This window comes from Lissotriton vulgaris, chromosome 11 (genome assembly GCF_964263255.1).
Source record: "Lissotriton vulgaris chromosome 11, aLisVul1.2, whole genome shotgun sequence".
Lineage (NCBI taxonomy): Eukaryota > Metazoa > Chordata > Amphibia > Caudata > Salamandridae > Lissotriton > Lissotriton vulgaris.
Window position 1 is genome coordinate 1072493150 of NC_141699.1, and position 16562 is coordinate 1072509711.

Here is a 16562-nt window from a genome sequence, read left to right on the forward strand (position 1 = left end):
TAATTGAGTGACACTCATATTAAGGGTCACTTTTACCCAAGTTATGAGGCCACCAGAGGGCCTTCCTCTCACAGATGGAACAGCATTTATTTGAAAGGCGCAGCGGCCAGGGCGACTGACGCTGGACGCTGGGGATCACAGTTTGATCCCCGTCTCTGGCGTCAGGGGTCTGCCCAGCACCATGTGACTCTGGGCAATAGCTAGCTTAATCTTCCCGATGGCCCCCAGCGCCTTGACACCTTAAGGTAATTGTTCACGCATTACAAATACTGGACATTTACATTTACCCTATATAGGGTCTTTGTAGCCCAGGTCTCCTGGAGAATACAAATGTCACTCGTATCAATGTAATTGTTCCATTCCGGGTCACTAACATTTCTACCCAAGCCCGCTATGTTCCAGGATATCAGTTTTTGGTCAGAAATGTGATTATGACCCATTGCACTGGATGGTGCATCTCTTGCCATATTTTCAATGCCATTAACTCCCCTAATCTGTACATTCTCACATATTGAACTTACTTTAGAGATAGGAAGTACAGTTTCACAAACATGTAGTTCTGTTCCTCCCACCAGTTCTTCACAGTGAATAACATTCCCCTCTAGATTACACTCTGCGGGTACCTCCTGCGTTTCTATAGCTTTCTTATTCATCATTTGTGGTCAATCAACCGCCTCCAGGGAAGTTAATTCTTGAAAACTATTCAAGGTTTCAGGGAATGAGAAATTACCAAGGTTATGAGTTGGTCTTGTTACAACAGGTTTATAGAAGTATCCTAATGGTAGAGAGTGAATACTAGAATTTTGGGTTGGCATCTCCTCATGCGCTTTCAATAGCTTACGGACAGTATGGGGGTACCTAATATTTACGACAATACAGTCACCTTTTGTGTCTTTTAGTGAATCACCCACCCACCCTACCCTTCTCACTATCAGAATTTCACTCATCTTATTGGAGTTAAACTTTTTATATTTAGAGAGCCAATCAACTACTTTGTTCCTAAGGCTATCCCAGGATTCCTTCTGTTCTCTTTTTAAGACTGGCACACCTGATAATACTAATATATAGGTACATGCAGCTGGAGGTAATCTCAAAATGTCAGGATTGGGGATCAGATCAGTCCCCTTAGGGCTGTGGATAACTGCCCTCACACTATCATTCCCCACATGATCTGTTCTATTGTCGAATCGAACGGGAATGTTGTTCTGGGGCATACTATCCCCTGATCCCTCTAATCTTCTCCCTGCCCTAGCATGATTTACTAAAACAGGACTTGATTGTTTAGAACTTTGTACAACATTTTTGGCTTTCTCAGTTTCCTTGTTTTCTGCCTTCAAATCTAATAGTAGGTGGGACCCTTCCTCTTTTATTCTATTACCATCTTCAATTACTGTACATAGCTTGGCTATGGTAAGGTTTAACTGGTTGATTTTACTATCTAAAACCATAATTTTTTAATTTAAGCATTCATCTATTTGGGTCTGTATCAGATCTAGGGCGTTTTTCAAAATGTCCACCACAGTACGATCTTCTCTTTCCTCCCCCCTATCACGTATGCCTTGTTTAAAACAATGGTCAATGTCCGTTTGGACCCCGATTGTTCTACATGAAACCTCTTCATAGTCTTGCACATTAGTGTCCCCTTTGTTGGTTTTTGCTGTTGTGCCAGACTTCCCTTTCTTTTCTCCAGATCTTTTCTCCTTTGATAAATTCTTTGTTTTTCCTTTCAGTACTCCTACTGGTTTTTAGGGCCGTAATCTTTTTGAATATCCCAGCAACCCCTGGTTCATTTGTACTTAATTTCCCCTCTTTAATTTGTAATATTTCAGTCACAGAATTATTCAAAGTGTTTAGAGGGGTGTGAGAACATCTGCCCTCATTCTGGTGCGAAACAGTAGCCGGTGATTGTATGATGGATTGCCTATATGTTGGAAGGTTTGAAGCGTCAAGTGATAGCCTTCACTGCGCCAATTCGATCTCATGGCACAGTACTGTTTCAGCTCTAGTTATAAAGTCATCTAGCGTACCGGCAGCACCTTTCCGTTTACTCATGTCAAGCACAATGCAAAGCTCCAAAATTCTAATAGGGAAAGCACCAGGCACTTAGGCAACTGGCAGCACTTCAGGCAATTAAACATCAAAGTATAACACCACCAGTACCTTATTTTCGTGAGAGCCAAGGGGGGTGGCCCAGCCCAGCCTACTCTGGCCTCGGACGGCCTAAGACGGCCCCACCCTTGTCCCAGGCTTCTCCCGTGCATGTCCCGCGGGCGAGGATCCAACCACCCCTTTATGTGCCTCCTGGTGCGTGTTTGCCGTGTCAGCGAACGGGAATGCCGGGAAACGTAGTCTGACGTCGGAGCTGGAGCGCCGGTCCCAGTGATAATTGAGCAGCGTCCTGATGGTCCTGGTGAGCAACGTGGAGCCTAATAAGTGCCCGGAAAATAGCAGTGTCCCAAAGCCAGTTCAACTATATATATATATATCACAGCATCCCCACCGCAGCAACGTAGACACGGACCAGGAGTAAGTGCAGAATGTTTTATTTGTTGTAGCCTGCCGCCATAACGTTTCAGCTCCACAGAGCCTTGATCACATGACAATGTGATTCTGGTATGCTACAGTTTTTAAAGTGCCCATGCCCATATTAAAAGTGCATCATGCGACAGTACAAATTGTAGACATAGACAAAATACTAAAAACACTCCATTTGTAACAGTGACCTCCAATCTTGTGATACATATAAGTTTGTAAGTAGCTTGGTTAAGTAATAAAACAACTTCAATGGCCTAATGCATATTCATAGACAGATAAATATTACAATAAATAAATGTTATAATAACAGTTAAATACTTGATCTTAAAAACAGTTATAAAAACATGTAAATAAAACACATTTTAAAACTGAATGATCATAAGTGCAAAAAATGCTATTGTGCAAATTAAGCATATCCACTGCTAGGCGGGCGACAACAAAAGCTTGTCAACCAATGGTAGCCTTGTCCCTGTCCTTTCTGTGGGGCCCCCATAATTTGGGTGCCCTGGATAACATTTTGAGTGTCCACTGTTGCATTCTATTAAGCTATTAGGTCAAATCTCAGGCTGTGAATCCTGTGGTTAATATAGGAGACCGTAACAATACAGATGGAATCACCCACCCATTGTTGCTTACATAACGCACTATTTCAAAACTAGGTGCTATCTCTCTCCCTAGATATAATATATAACAATAAAAGGGTTACAATGTTCCTCATATTGATGTCAAGCACATTAGCCTATGACGTATACATATACACAATAAAATATGAGTGCAGATTAATTATGGGATCAATCCCCTAACCTAATTTTGGAGATGAATGTGAAACGTCCTAGGACTACACACACTCTGGTCACCTGAAAAGGGCTAACACATATGCGTGTAGGCTGAACTACATTGGATTCTAAATAATTGTAGTCTACTGTAGTCTGACATGCAGATTGTGCAAGAAAGTGCTTAAAAAGTGCTAGTTGTCAAAAACTGGTTAAAAAAACAGAACTAATCCAGCATCCGTTAGATAAGCATGATAACATGAATCATCTACCCATAGACTAATTTCTGATGATATAAAACACCTTACATATTGTGTAAGCTATGTGTCAGCCACCCCTATATATGACGTGGGTGTATACAGTATAAAAAAATCATGATTTTCTGATTACTTTGGGATATCTCATTGCCACAAGTGCAGAAGTGAAGAGTAATGCATCCGTATTTCTTCATTCACATAAGTGGAAAAGTAAATTCCTACAGAGTCACAGTGATGGAAACGAATGTGTGAGATGACTTACATTTGAGGGGGCTCAATGCTGCAGCTAGCTGTAGTAAGCTGGGGTTATGTTAGACATGTGTGCAGATCCTCTGTAATGTTGAGGCCTCCCGGGCTTTTGGAGTCAAGCTGAAGATTGTATCTAGTTTCTAATTTTCGCAGCCTAGACTCCCTGTCCCCGCCCCTTCTGCTGGCATTGACTGCATCAATAACAACATATTTCAAACCTGAATTATCGCTGCTGTGCCTCTCTTTAAAGTAATATATATATTTGGGTTTTTAACCTTTAGGAAGAGATGAGGCATTATATAAAATTATTAATAGGTAGGGAGATGTATCTTTATTTTACTCTATATTTAAAAAAAAGATAAGAAGTACCATTGTACTTCCCAAGAAGTACTGTGACCTTTTGAAACTATAAAAAATATTATAACAAAACAATAATAAACAACAATAAAAAATACAGTTTTATTGATTGTCAGAAATCCTTAAAAAAATGAATTAGGTACAATGCCACTTCCAAAATAGTACTGTGGTACTCCAATGGAAAAATAAAAATATATTTTCTCATCTATTCACACTTTTGAAAAATGCTTCATACCTTCCTATTAGTGAAAATCTACAAACCTAGAACACATCAATTTTTCAGCTATGTCTGTCTGAAAAGTCGATGGAAAATGCAAAAGACACCCCATTACATGCTACTCCACTCCTCTGTATGACACACCACTCCACTCTACAACTTGTCGCTTCACTCCTCGCCATGCCATTCTATGCCACGCCACTCTGTGCCAGTCCACTGAATGTGACTCCACTCTATGTCATTCCTCTGTATGTGAACATTTTAGCTGACCTTATATTTTTATGCAGGTAGTATGGGAGCCATAGCTAATAGCTGTCCTGGCATAACACTTGTATTACCAATACCATCTGGGAAGGCAGAGATAGAGGCATTAGTTATCCCCCCACAGCCTTAGACAAAACTTGGGATGCTGTTCTTGTTCAAGATTGGTGGGTTTCTTTTTTTTAAACGAGGTATCACATGCTTATTGTATTTTATTGTTTTAAAAGGAGGTATCCATGCTTCTTCTTATTGCTGGAGCAGCCCAGGCCAGGAGGTGTGAGGGCGAAGGTCTGTTTTCTGGGTGATCTCAACTCTGTAGGACAGGCCAGGGAGAGATCTGCATTTGTGAATTCCAAATATCATGCCCGTAGTATGGACAAATTAACCATAGTGTTATATAGTTAATATAGGTGAAGAAAAGGGATTTCCTAGGAGGAGTCAACCTTAACTATAGAGGCACTACTGGGCATAAAGAGGGCATTTAAATGGCCCATTTACACCTCACAACCTAAACCTGCACATAGGTCAGCACAAAGGTACTGCCAAGGGTGGGTGAAGCACATATAATAAACTTTGTTTGAGACATATCAGTACAATCGGTTCAGTAGTCACTTTCACTTTTCGTATTATTTTTTTATTTAAGTATTTTGCACCCCTCTGCTACTATTTCTGGTGGGGCTGTGGACCAAATGGCTGTCCGTTTAGAAAACAATAATCACAAACTAATCATGAACAAGAACAAGCTTAATATCAAAGATCTGGTAAATCAGTGATCCTACCGTATCATCTTAAACAAAAGAAGAAAGAGCAACAGAGGATGTGAGACGGAGTGGCATGACATTTCTCCACGATAACCTCCTAAGGCAAACCTGCAGAGAAAGGTAAGAAGGCTTCTTTTTGAATGAAATTCCCCTCCATATCCAAGAAGTGGCCAGGATTGAACTGTTTCGGTGTCTCCCAGTGGTCAGGATCATACTGAGAAGAGTAAATATTAGCTATGATGAGAGAACCCTGCAAGAAAGGAAAACATCTTCTCATTTGTGCTTTATGTTCTTGAGTTACAATCAACCATATATACTTTTCAACAATTCGTCTGAGACAAAATAGCTCATACTACATTCACAATACACTCTGCCATAGTGACAGAATGTCTCACAGATTTGAAAGTAAACACAGAGCCTCCACAATTTTGTGGTTAATTTGCTCATAGACACTTCCTTGTTTCACCCCCAACACATATGCCATTCTTCCTATGAACAATTCTTCGATAAATGTCGTTAGAGGTACTCAAAGTACATTTTTAACTCTCCAAACACCGACTTTTGATTTATCACTCCATGGTGCTGTTGTGAACCTGCAGGTTTTGGAAAAACTATACTTTTCAAAGCTGGTAAGTCCTAAGCTGATAAGTCCACAATTTTAGATCATTCACACTACACTGAAGCTGCCAAAAGTATTATATCAATTGCACAAATCTTTTAAAAAGTGTTCTTTTATTTATTTATTTATTTTTCAGTATTAAATGTTTTATTGACAAAGTGAAACCATAACATGAACACAACTAATGGAAGATAGTAAAAAGTTAAAATGTAACATATTTGGCATCTATAATACATGCAAAGAATGATAGACATTATCATACAAAAAGCAACAGGAATGTTGATTGAATCTATATGAAGACTTTTGAAAGTGAAAAATCTATACAATATAACATAAAAATGAGATTGGCAGGTAAAAGGAAGGAAACGAGAAATATAAGAAATTAAATAGGTTCAACATGTAAAAAAAATTGAAATTTCATCAATATTCAATAACAAAAATAATGATAATAGTCATAATAAATAAATTGTAAGCATGAACCGGAAGTACTTTATGAATAATACAATATAAATAGAGATTCACAATGGATTTATTCAAGGAGGTTTTGTAACTTCTTCAGCAATGAAATATCATGACTTACTTTGGAATCTAGAGCTTTTAAATAATGTTGTTAAAGCTGACCAGATCTGTTCTCTTTTAAATATTAACACACTAGGATGAATATAAACTCTATCTAAACTATGATTAAAACAAACATCATTACCACCAAGCTCTATCAGTAAGAATCACAGCAGTTTTCCAATTTGAAGTAATCTGATGAAATACTACAGCAAGTAAAAGGTTTAAGAATTTAGGGGTTGATTAGGATGGCGGTTGGAAACCCATTCCGACCGCCGTGGTAGCAGAAATTAACTGACCGCATGTACCGCGGGAAAACCGGCGGTCAGATTAAGATGAACCACCAGAACAATCTGACCACGGCTGACGGATTCCCCAAAACTCCATCACGACCATCCAGAGCAGGTGAAAATTAATCTGCGGCGGTCAGATTTGCTGCAGAAAGACCCAAAACCGCTGCACGACTAGCGGATTGACCACATGTGAAATTAGGATACGATTTCGGTGACAGCGGAACGATCAGTTGTTTCCGACCGCCGCAATCACAACAATTGATGAATGAGAGAACCGGTGGAAGGGCTGTTGTATTCCGACCGCCGCGGTCGCTCCAGGAGAGTAATGGTGGTTGAAAGCAACCACACAACAAGGCTACCAAGTGTGGCCATTAATCTGGCTCAGCCTAAAAAAACACCTAACACACCCCAATGACACATGCCCATGGCAACTAAAATATACAACTCCCAGGTCAACTCACACAACACACCTGACATGAATACCCCATTTTGACCCAACCACAATGCTGAGTATAAAACAAGCTCCTTTCCTGACCAGAATTCTTTGCACAACTCCACAACTGAAGGGCCCAACCCCACAGCACAAAGGAGAGGCAAATCTGCACACATCACACCCTCACAACAACATACATACCACCCACATCACCACCACCACCTTCACAACTCCTCTTTTCACACATTTTCACATCACACAGCATGTCAAAGAAGAAGATGCCCAAAGATCTAGGATCTGCGTACTCCAATGCAAGCATCAGAGCACGATGCTCTGCTAATTGTGCGGTGCAGTCCCCTAGAGTCTGCGTGTGCACGACTCTGGACTTGAACTCGTCGTTCACCATGGCACCTACCGTAATGGCGCATGCGGAAATGTAGGCGTGTTTAGAACCATGCGCAACCTGCGCCGAACCATGTACCGTATATGATGCAATGGAAATCCTCCAAAGGCCGCATAGCCAAAGGTGCAGGATGAACAAACTCATATTGCAAGAACTCCTGCGACCGTAAGGAGGCATAAAAAATTAAACCTGACATTCAGAGACATCAATGATGCTGCCCATTGTATCCACTGAGGGTGCAAAGCTTTAGAATTAGGGACACTGGCTTTCGTATCTGCCTCCAAAGCAGGACACGGGGTCACAACCAACATGCGCTTTCCCTGTGACAGAGCACTTTCTTTCAGAATCGCCATCTGTACAGCCATCAAAACTTTCTTCACAGTGGAAAATCGCATTTCAGCCAAAGTGTACAAGCGTGACTTGTAAGCAATAGGTACTGTGTCTCCTTCGTTAAAAGTAAGGTATGTGAAACCCACCATCCCAGGGATGATTCTTATCACCAGGTTGGTGTGGTTATCACGAGTCAATAAGTATTTAGAAGCGAGCAGATCAGCCTGCAAAGATTGCAGTATAGCCGCGTGCTCCGGCAGCCAGTTTGATTTGGTAGCCCATTGGTAAACGTTTGAAATGTTTTTGACACCGCAGCTAGTAAAGGAGGTCCATTGGGAACTCAGACCATCCAAATGGTGGGCATAAAAACCGTTGGAAATGTCAAGCGTGGTTTTAAACCGCTTACGCACAGGACTATCCACTAAGGCAGAGCCGTGAGTATTCTGTACTGCACAGGTATGGCAATGTGAGTTTAAATGCCGGTAATCCAATACCAAACGATATGAACCGTCAGGCTTGGTCACAGTATGAAGAGGGTTATTCATTGGTGACACACAAGTTTCAATCACTCCTTGATATTCCAATTGTTCAAGGATTTCTGCAACGGAAGCCTTAGCGTTGCGCTTTATGGTATATTGAGGTTGAGGCTGTGGCGTAGATCTCAAAGGAATCTCGTGGTGTGGGGAAAATCTATCCCATCCACAGTGTGTACGGTACAGAGCCGGCGCGAGGGCTTTAGCCCACTCTTATGTAAAATTCAGCACATGCTCCTTCGAGATAGTGTGCACGAAACAAGGGAGGATTACCTCCTCCCTTCTTGGAGCCGCGAGCACAAAAGGTGGGGGCCAGTCAGCCTCCGCTAACAAAACTGTCATAGGTAGTAGTAAGATTCTGCCAAAATACCCCTTTTATGGTACGTTGAATGTCACCTTCAATGAATAGGACTATTTCAAAAAGTCTGTCAGGGGGAGCTACTCTAGTGTCAGCTGTCTCCACAACAACATAACGGTCAGTCGCTATCACCTTCAGTAGTGGACGCGGGGCCTCTCGCACTATGGTAATCTCCACTGTGCTGTCCAGCAAGGTGAGAGCCCATGTCTGATTCCGAAGCTGCGTTCTCACTATCTGTGACATATCTTGCTGTTAAAGCGGCGACTTTCTTTTTCTGAAACTAGGGTCTCTTCGGTGTAGAATCGTCCTGCTTGCCTTTACCGTCTTTCGGGCGAGGCTGGTCGTGTCCTTGCTGGCCACACCTACCCCTGCCGCCTCCTCCACCACTGGTCGAAAAGGCCAATGACTCATGAAATGAAAGAGGAGAGCGTTGATCAGAAACCTGAAAACGATCAGGTGATTTTATCATCGTACGATCGCGCAAGTCATAAACACGTTCTGTGGGCGCAGGCAATGGAGACGCAGGACGAGACTCCTGTTTCTGTTGTTGTTGTTGCTTTCCCTGTTTTTGTTTTTTCGGCCAATTTTGTTTTTTGGTCTTGGGCTGTTCATCAATGTCTGACTTCTGCCCTTGGGGTTGTTTTTTCTCTTTAGTAGAAAAAGGCTTAAGACCCCTACTATTGTAGCCCACGGTTTTATAAGCCGCCACAATAATCCTCGCCAACTGTCAGGGTTTGTCGGCATCGGGAATTGCCTGAAAAGCATACGCAACCTGGAAGTTTACCGCATCCCCCTTGACATTAGCAAGTATGAGATCGGAAACCACATCAAAGGTGCCACAGAGGCGCATACCCAATTCAACCGCAGCCTCAGGTCCGTGCTCATCCTGAACACGTTTAAGGACCGTCGGCAGGACAGTCATAGACGGAGTGCCGTAACACCTCGTGTAGACCGCCGCAAACGTCTTACCCCAGGTCTCACAGTCACCTATTTCAGGGATTACATTTTTCGGCAAGCTAATTGTCAGAATCCTATGTTTTTCACCAGGAGTCGTGTTAGGAAATACTGCTTCCAGCTGGTCCAACTTCTCGGCAAGCCAGAAAGGAAAATCATCCTTTTCTTGGGGGCGCTTGCCCATCACAGCGTTGACCATAACGGGACTGAGTTTCATTCCGCCCTGTCCGGCAGGAAGCGCCGCACCACCTGGGGCCCCGCCTGGGAGATTACGGGTAATGTATTGCACTAACGACCGAATCACGCTCATTGCGACTACATGTAGTCGTCTTAACTCAACAACGTTACATGCTCCATGTTGAGGATGAGGTGTAAATCCAGCCAAAAAGGCCAATTTGCGCCCGGAATGGACAAAGGACCTAACCTCGGAGCTGCTAAAGTATGGGGTAGGGCGCCATCAAACCAAACGCGATGCTGCCAAGTATCTATATGAATCTCCTGTGCCCTATACAGTGCATATTCCTGTGGCACAGCCGTGGGAGTGTACGTGTCGAACTCACGAGTATTTGCTTTCATGGCTGGGAAGGGGACATTATAAGTCTGCAAATAATTGTGCACCGTAATGCGGCTATTTTGCGCAATGTCCACCGCGGCCATAGTGACACAGAAAGAAAGAGGTACAAAGTAAACTTAGTAGCACAACTGGGTAGTAATTCAAGGAAACTGTTTAGAAAGATTCAAGCTTGAAAGACCTATGTAAATATAGGTAGGTTTGTCCGACACTACCGTTAACCGGAAACAATAGTGAAGGTGTTAAGTACTGAATGATGCACTACTCAAGTATCATGTAATTAGACCACCAACGATTGGGCGCCATGTCGCAGGGATTTCGTTCTCATACAGAACTGTGCATAGAGACTTGGAACCTCAGTGAATTAGGGTGTGCCAAAACTCACCTTAGTACCCAAAATCCCCTACCAGACTAGCTACAGTGTCTCATTGGTGATCACAAACCCCCAATGCTTAGACAAACCAGAACATGGACTTATTACACCTCAGGTAACGTGGAACACATGAACACTCTTTCGTTATACAATCATTTCAATCCAGAACAAGGAGTAAAAGAAGACACGTGCATATTTGAAATGTTTATTCACTAATGCAGTGTTCTCAAACGCAGTATCTTAGCTAATACAAGCAAACATATTATAAGAAATAAAGTAATCAGCATAGTCACTAGTCCATAGAACACAAAAGGTGAAAGCATGGTAAAATGCTAAAACAAATAGGGTTCAGTAACACCTAATTCTCACCCTCCCTAGCTAGTATATTATATTATATCTAAGAAGGTATCTTTGGGTTTTAGCTGGGCGCCCCATACCTTAAGATCCTAGTGGTAAGGGATCACATCATCTTCCACCAGCTCTCTGCATGCGATGCACCATCATGTGTTTTTCTATGCTCTTGTGCAAAGCAATATAAAACGCGCCTAAAGCCAGAACTTGGACTCAGCTGCATGTATGTTATGTCTAGGAACGTGCGAAGATCAGACCTCACAACAACCTCTGTGTTGAGATATCCTTGAAGGTTTCTGCACTCACTGTACAGACACAGCTCACCAAGCAATGCTGATATCAGAGTAACAACATATTATTCTCGCATGAATCAAAACATTCTACTAGGCTCAAAGCTAAAGCAACAGCTACGTGTTGTGTGCAGAAGCAGCTGAAAGGTAAAATGGCATTTAAACTCCTAATAAGCTCATGCTAACTTAACACAGCATATAGGCAAAGTATATCTATATGACAGTGTGTCCTTGCACTCCTGGGGGACACCTAATTGTTGTTTTTGCCAGTTGTGATTATACAGAGTGTTTGACTGCCAGGTCTGTGTTGTGTTTTGTTGATCAGCCACATGTCTTGTTTCTGTTTGTGCTCACTGTGCAGACCTGCTCAGCCACACTGACATTATTTCTCATGCATTGCTGTCACTTGACCCCTTTTTGGTTCCAGTATGGTATGTGGAGTCATACAATCCCCTATAGGTGCTTGTGATGCCTACACATTGTTAGTTACTCCTCTATGTGTTTGTGGACTATACACTCCTCACTTGTCCACTGCTGATTTACACACCACTTAAATCTTCCACCTCAGGCCTTGCCAGTGTGTGAGCCTCTCCACCACTTCATAGTGTGACACTATGCTGTGTGAGGATGATCTGTGTACAGGAACAAAGTGCCACTCAGGACAGTGTCACAATTAATTTCATGTTATTTTCTTCTACTGGTTTGTAGTCATGGTTGCTCATGTGCAGTGCATATGTTTGAGCATTACAGTCTTCTAGTCATGTTGTTTGCATCTGGGTTTCCCTGAGATGTGCATCCGTGGGTGAAGGCTAAGCTGTATGTGTGTTTGCTGAGGTACTGCTACCCTTCCTGAGTGTGATATTATCTTTGTGCTGTGATGATTTGTGTTGTGGGAGTTCATGGTGTCGCACTCAGATATGTGTGCTACTGGTTTCGTAGTTGTGAACAGGCTGCTTGGTGTGCATGCATTGCTCTCAGTGTATGTTGCCTTGTACATGGTTGGTGTGCATCTCCCTGATGTCCAGCTGAGTTTGCTATGTGATGGATTGGTATGTGCCTCTGTTGTGTTGTTCTTGTGGATGTATGCAATGTGTGTGATGTTCTATTTGCATGACATTGTGTGAGTGGTTTGTGCATTGTGATACATTCAGGTGTGTGTTGCATGTGTAGTGTGCATTTCTTGTGTGTATGTCACATGCAGCAATGTGGATTCATGTTCATGAACTTGTTTTGAGTGCACAATAGTGTTTTGTCCTCCTATTTTTGGCTTGTCACTTGTCAGGTTTGTGCATGTGCATCCTTGTGGTTTACTATGACACCATGTTCACTTGATGACAGGTGTGGTGTGTATGTGTGTGTTAGCTGATTTGCCCCCTTAATTCCACTTATTGTTAATGATTTTTTTAGGATGATGCAATTCTTGTTTTGTTGGGATATGGTGTCTGTGCATTTCTCCAGAGTGACAATAATGTGTATTCCTGTTACGTCTAGGGTCACATTGTATTTCCACTGTTTGGCTAAACATGTCTGGGATTGTAGGACTTCTGTAGATGTTGTTTGTGAGATTTGTGTTTGGCTATTAGTTTTGTGTCAGCATTGGTTTAGGTATCCCTGAGTCTGATATTTGTGGGTGCGCCACAGGGTGTGTAATTGGTTGTCAGTGAACTTACAGGACCTCATTTGCACCATTATGTGTGTTTCTCACAGGTGCTGAGTGTTCCAGGTGTGAGGTGGGTAGAGGAGGGGTATGTCTGAAGGTCCTACTTATGTTTGACAGTCAGGGAGTGTGACAATGAGCCATGTGTGTTGTGCTGATGATATACACATGTCAAGTAAATTGACAAAGATGTATGACTGGTCACTGTATGAATTCTGACACTATCGGTCATTCCTGTGCCTATGAATGGCTTGCCTTGATGCATCCCTGACTTGTTGCAAAGAGGTCACTGTGGTTTAATTTGACTTACTGTGCCACCCATGTCTGATCTGAGAGCCTTTGGGTGGTGTGATATGTTTTTCCTCTTGCATGTGATGTACACATGCTATGTGGCTTGCTCCATGGCTTTCCAGCACCCTCCACTTCACATTTGGCTAGGCCATTTATTGTCCTTCATTGTTGGTGGCCTATGGTATGAGTATGTGGCAGAGTGTCAGTTTGGGGTCTTTCTGAAGGACTTGACAGGCAGTGTGAACAGTTCAGTGGATGTTTTTATGCAGTGTGAGTCTACATTTTTCAATTATACTCAGTTTGATTCACATGAGTGGAAGGTAGGTGTGAGGCAGAGGGTTGTCCAGCCCCATATCTTCTGTGCAGGGTGATCCTCTTCACCCCCACCTTACTAGTCAATCTACCTTGTCCTTTGATGTGTGAGGTGCAAGGTCTGGCTACAACTGGCTGAATTATGCAGGGGGGCACAGGAAGGGCACACAGAATGTGCATAAATGGGTGTGTGATGCGTACTGTGGGAAGGGTGAGGGTGGAGCCCTGTGAATCTGGGTGGACTGCCCAAGCCTGGTGCTGGCCCTGCCTACTACATTGTGCGCATGTTTTCCTGAGTGTCAGATGTGGACAGGAACCGTATGTCAGCACAGGAGTTGTGTGTTGTGGTTGTATGCAGAGTTGTGTTTTTGCGTACCTGCGGTGTTGTCCGCGGCGATGTCTTATTTGCTGATAGTGGATGAGGTACAACAGCGGAAAGGCTTGAAGAGCTGGATCCATGGTGGTCAGGACTACGTGGAGATGACTGGGATTCGAGTTTCGCTCTCTGCAGTAGTGTTCCCCCATCTCCGGGTAGCTGGATTCTCCGCTCCGGTGTGATGGGCTGTTTAGAACATTGTGATTTGTACAACAGACGGGACGTCATTCCCCACGGCGGTGTTTCTCTATTGGCTCCCTCGGGCGCAGTTGCAGAAGGACATTTCTGGCGGTTCACGTAACTCCGCAGCGGACCGAAAATGGGCTATGTTTGCCCATTGTTATATGAAAAAGATAATTTTACCCAGCACCGCAGATGTGTCTCCATCCGCAATCGTAATTAGCCCCTTAGTTTGATCAGGCAAAATATGGCAGTCAGATAAAATACTGTCAAGGAATATATTAGATAATAAATAAGCACTGTTAACATTAAAAATCATATTAAGTTATTTCCAAACACTCAACCACAACACATGAATTTGCAGGCAAATAAATAACATATGGATCAAGTCACATGACCAGCAATTATCCTGTGATGCAAGTTTCCATTTTAAATAAAAGCAAATGAGTTATTATTAGTATATAATATACAAAATATGATGTTTGCTTGGTGTAAACAACTCAAGAGACTTTGTGTATTTTAGCCCAAATTTTGTCCCAGCAAGTTACAGTCCAATCAACCTGTAAATCTTTTTCCCATTGGAGTTTAACTTTAGACTTAATTCTGACATTAGAAGGACAAGGAAAATGTATGTATTTCACGCATGCTTTGAAGTGAACCTTTGACAAATAAGTAATTCTAGTTTCATGCAACCATGGGATGTTGTTATTTTTTAACTGTGAAATACAATCATGAATATTTTTGGGCTACCAATTTGTCTTCATCCATTAAATATCTTGGCAATTTCAAGAGAAATTGGATTGTAGGAAAGGGGATATTTTAATAATTATGGACTATATGGTTGATTGAATTAATTCCTTAGTCACACCAAGATTTCCCCAAAAGTGTCAAATTTTAGATTTTTATATGTTTATGTATATAGCAGAGCAGTGCTGGTGGCTGGAGTGATATTGTGGAGTGACATAATAACTACACAGGGTTCTGTGGCGTTCTGCCTATATAATGTATGCAGGGTAGGCATTTCCACCTTAAAAGCCATGTAGAACTGACGGAGTGAAATCTACAACTTTTCATTGCGCCACTCTATGACTTGACTGCGTCAAAATCCCATGCCTTTTCAAACCAGGAGAACGGATTGACGCAGGGCTTTTAACATGGGACTCGTCTATGTGTTATGATGCGTTGCTGGAGTTGCGTCAGTCTTATGACCAACTCGAGCGATGCTTAACTTTAGAGTCAAAAAGTGCAGCAGAATTTCTGCCTCATTTGTGAATCATTGTGCCATGGTGCACTGTATTTTAAATACAGCGCATCCATGGCATTGTTAGGGTATTTGCAACAAGGACAAGAGATCTGACGCATCAATGCCGATGCGTCAGTTCTTGTAAATATGCCCCTTTGTCTGTCAATGCTGATGCATACATACCTTCTCAATGTTGAACCCTTGCAACGACATATCCTTAGTAGTCTGCCTAATCATTCCAATGGATGCAATGCTGCTTATGCGTAGTACCTCATGGATTACAGCATTGGTGTATGGAACCCTCTTTCGGTCCTCATACTGGATGACCTGAGATTCACCAAAGACAGCAGACAACTCCTTCTGAATTTTATCTGGAGATAAACATTTACACAGGTCAGAGGAATGGCACCAATATAACCCACAAATATCAATAAGTCTTTAATAAGGACAATTGTTGGCAACAAAATCTCAGTCCAAGTCCCCCTATCCCTCAGTTGTAATACCTCAGGGGAAACAACCTTTACAACGCAACTTTTATAACGCACTACCATTACAACGATACTTTTACAACGCAACATCCATTACAACGCATACCATTACAACGCAACCATTATAACGCATGACACTACAACGCATACCACTACAACGCATGTCAATACAACGCAGTCATTACAACGCATACCATTACAACACATACCATTACAACACATAGTACCCTTACACTATCCAACACTTACCCTACTGTTGCGCCCACCTGGAGTTAGAATAGTAATTTTTACCCCTACACTATCCAACACTTACCCTACTGTTGTGCTCCCCTGGAGTTAGAATAGTAATTTTTACCCCTACATTATTTAATACTTACCATACATGCAATGTAATGGTATGTGTTGTAATGGTATGCGTTGTAAAGGTACTAAGCATTGTAATGGAATGCGTTGCAATGGTAGTTTTAAAAAATTTGTTGTAATGGCATGCGTTGTAATGGAATGCGTTCTAATGGGTGTTGCGTTGTAAAAAATGCGTT

The 16562-nt window shown here is 42.2% G+C and overlaps 1 protein-coding gene across 6 annotated transcripts in view; it reads right to left on the bottom strand.

Annotated features, from left to right (window-relative positions):
• Nucleotides 1-16562, bottom strand: part of LOC147684121 (cytochrome P450 2J2-like) — an 80300-nt gene that overhangs the window by 15338 nt on the left and 48400 nt on the right. For 3 of the 6 annotated variants that reach the window (XM_086944493.1, XM_086944490.1, XM_086944489.1), the window contains 3 exons: nucleotides 15719-15906; nucleotides 5519-5660; nucleotides 2161-2407 (listed from right to left, as the gene is read on the bottom strand). In XM_086944493.1, coding sequence (XP_086800619.1) covers nucleotides 2161-2407; nucleotides 5519-5660; nucleotides 15719-15906 — 577 coding nt within the window. The remainder of the gene's footprint in view (nucleotides 1-2160; nucleotides 2408-5518; nucleotides 5661-15718; nucleotides 15907-16562) is intronic. The other 3 variants (XM_086944492.1, XM_086944491.1, XM_086944494.1) reach the window with 2 other exon arrangements.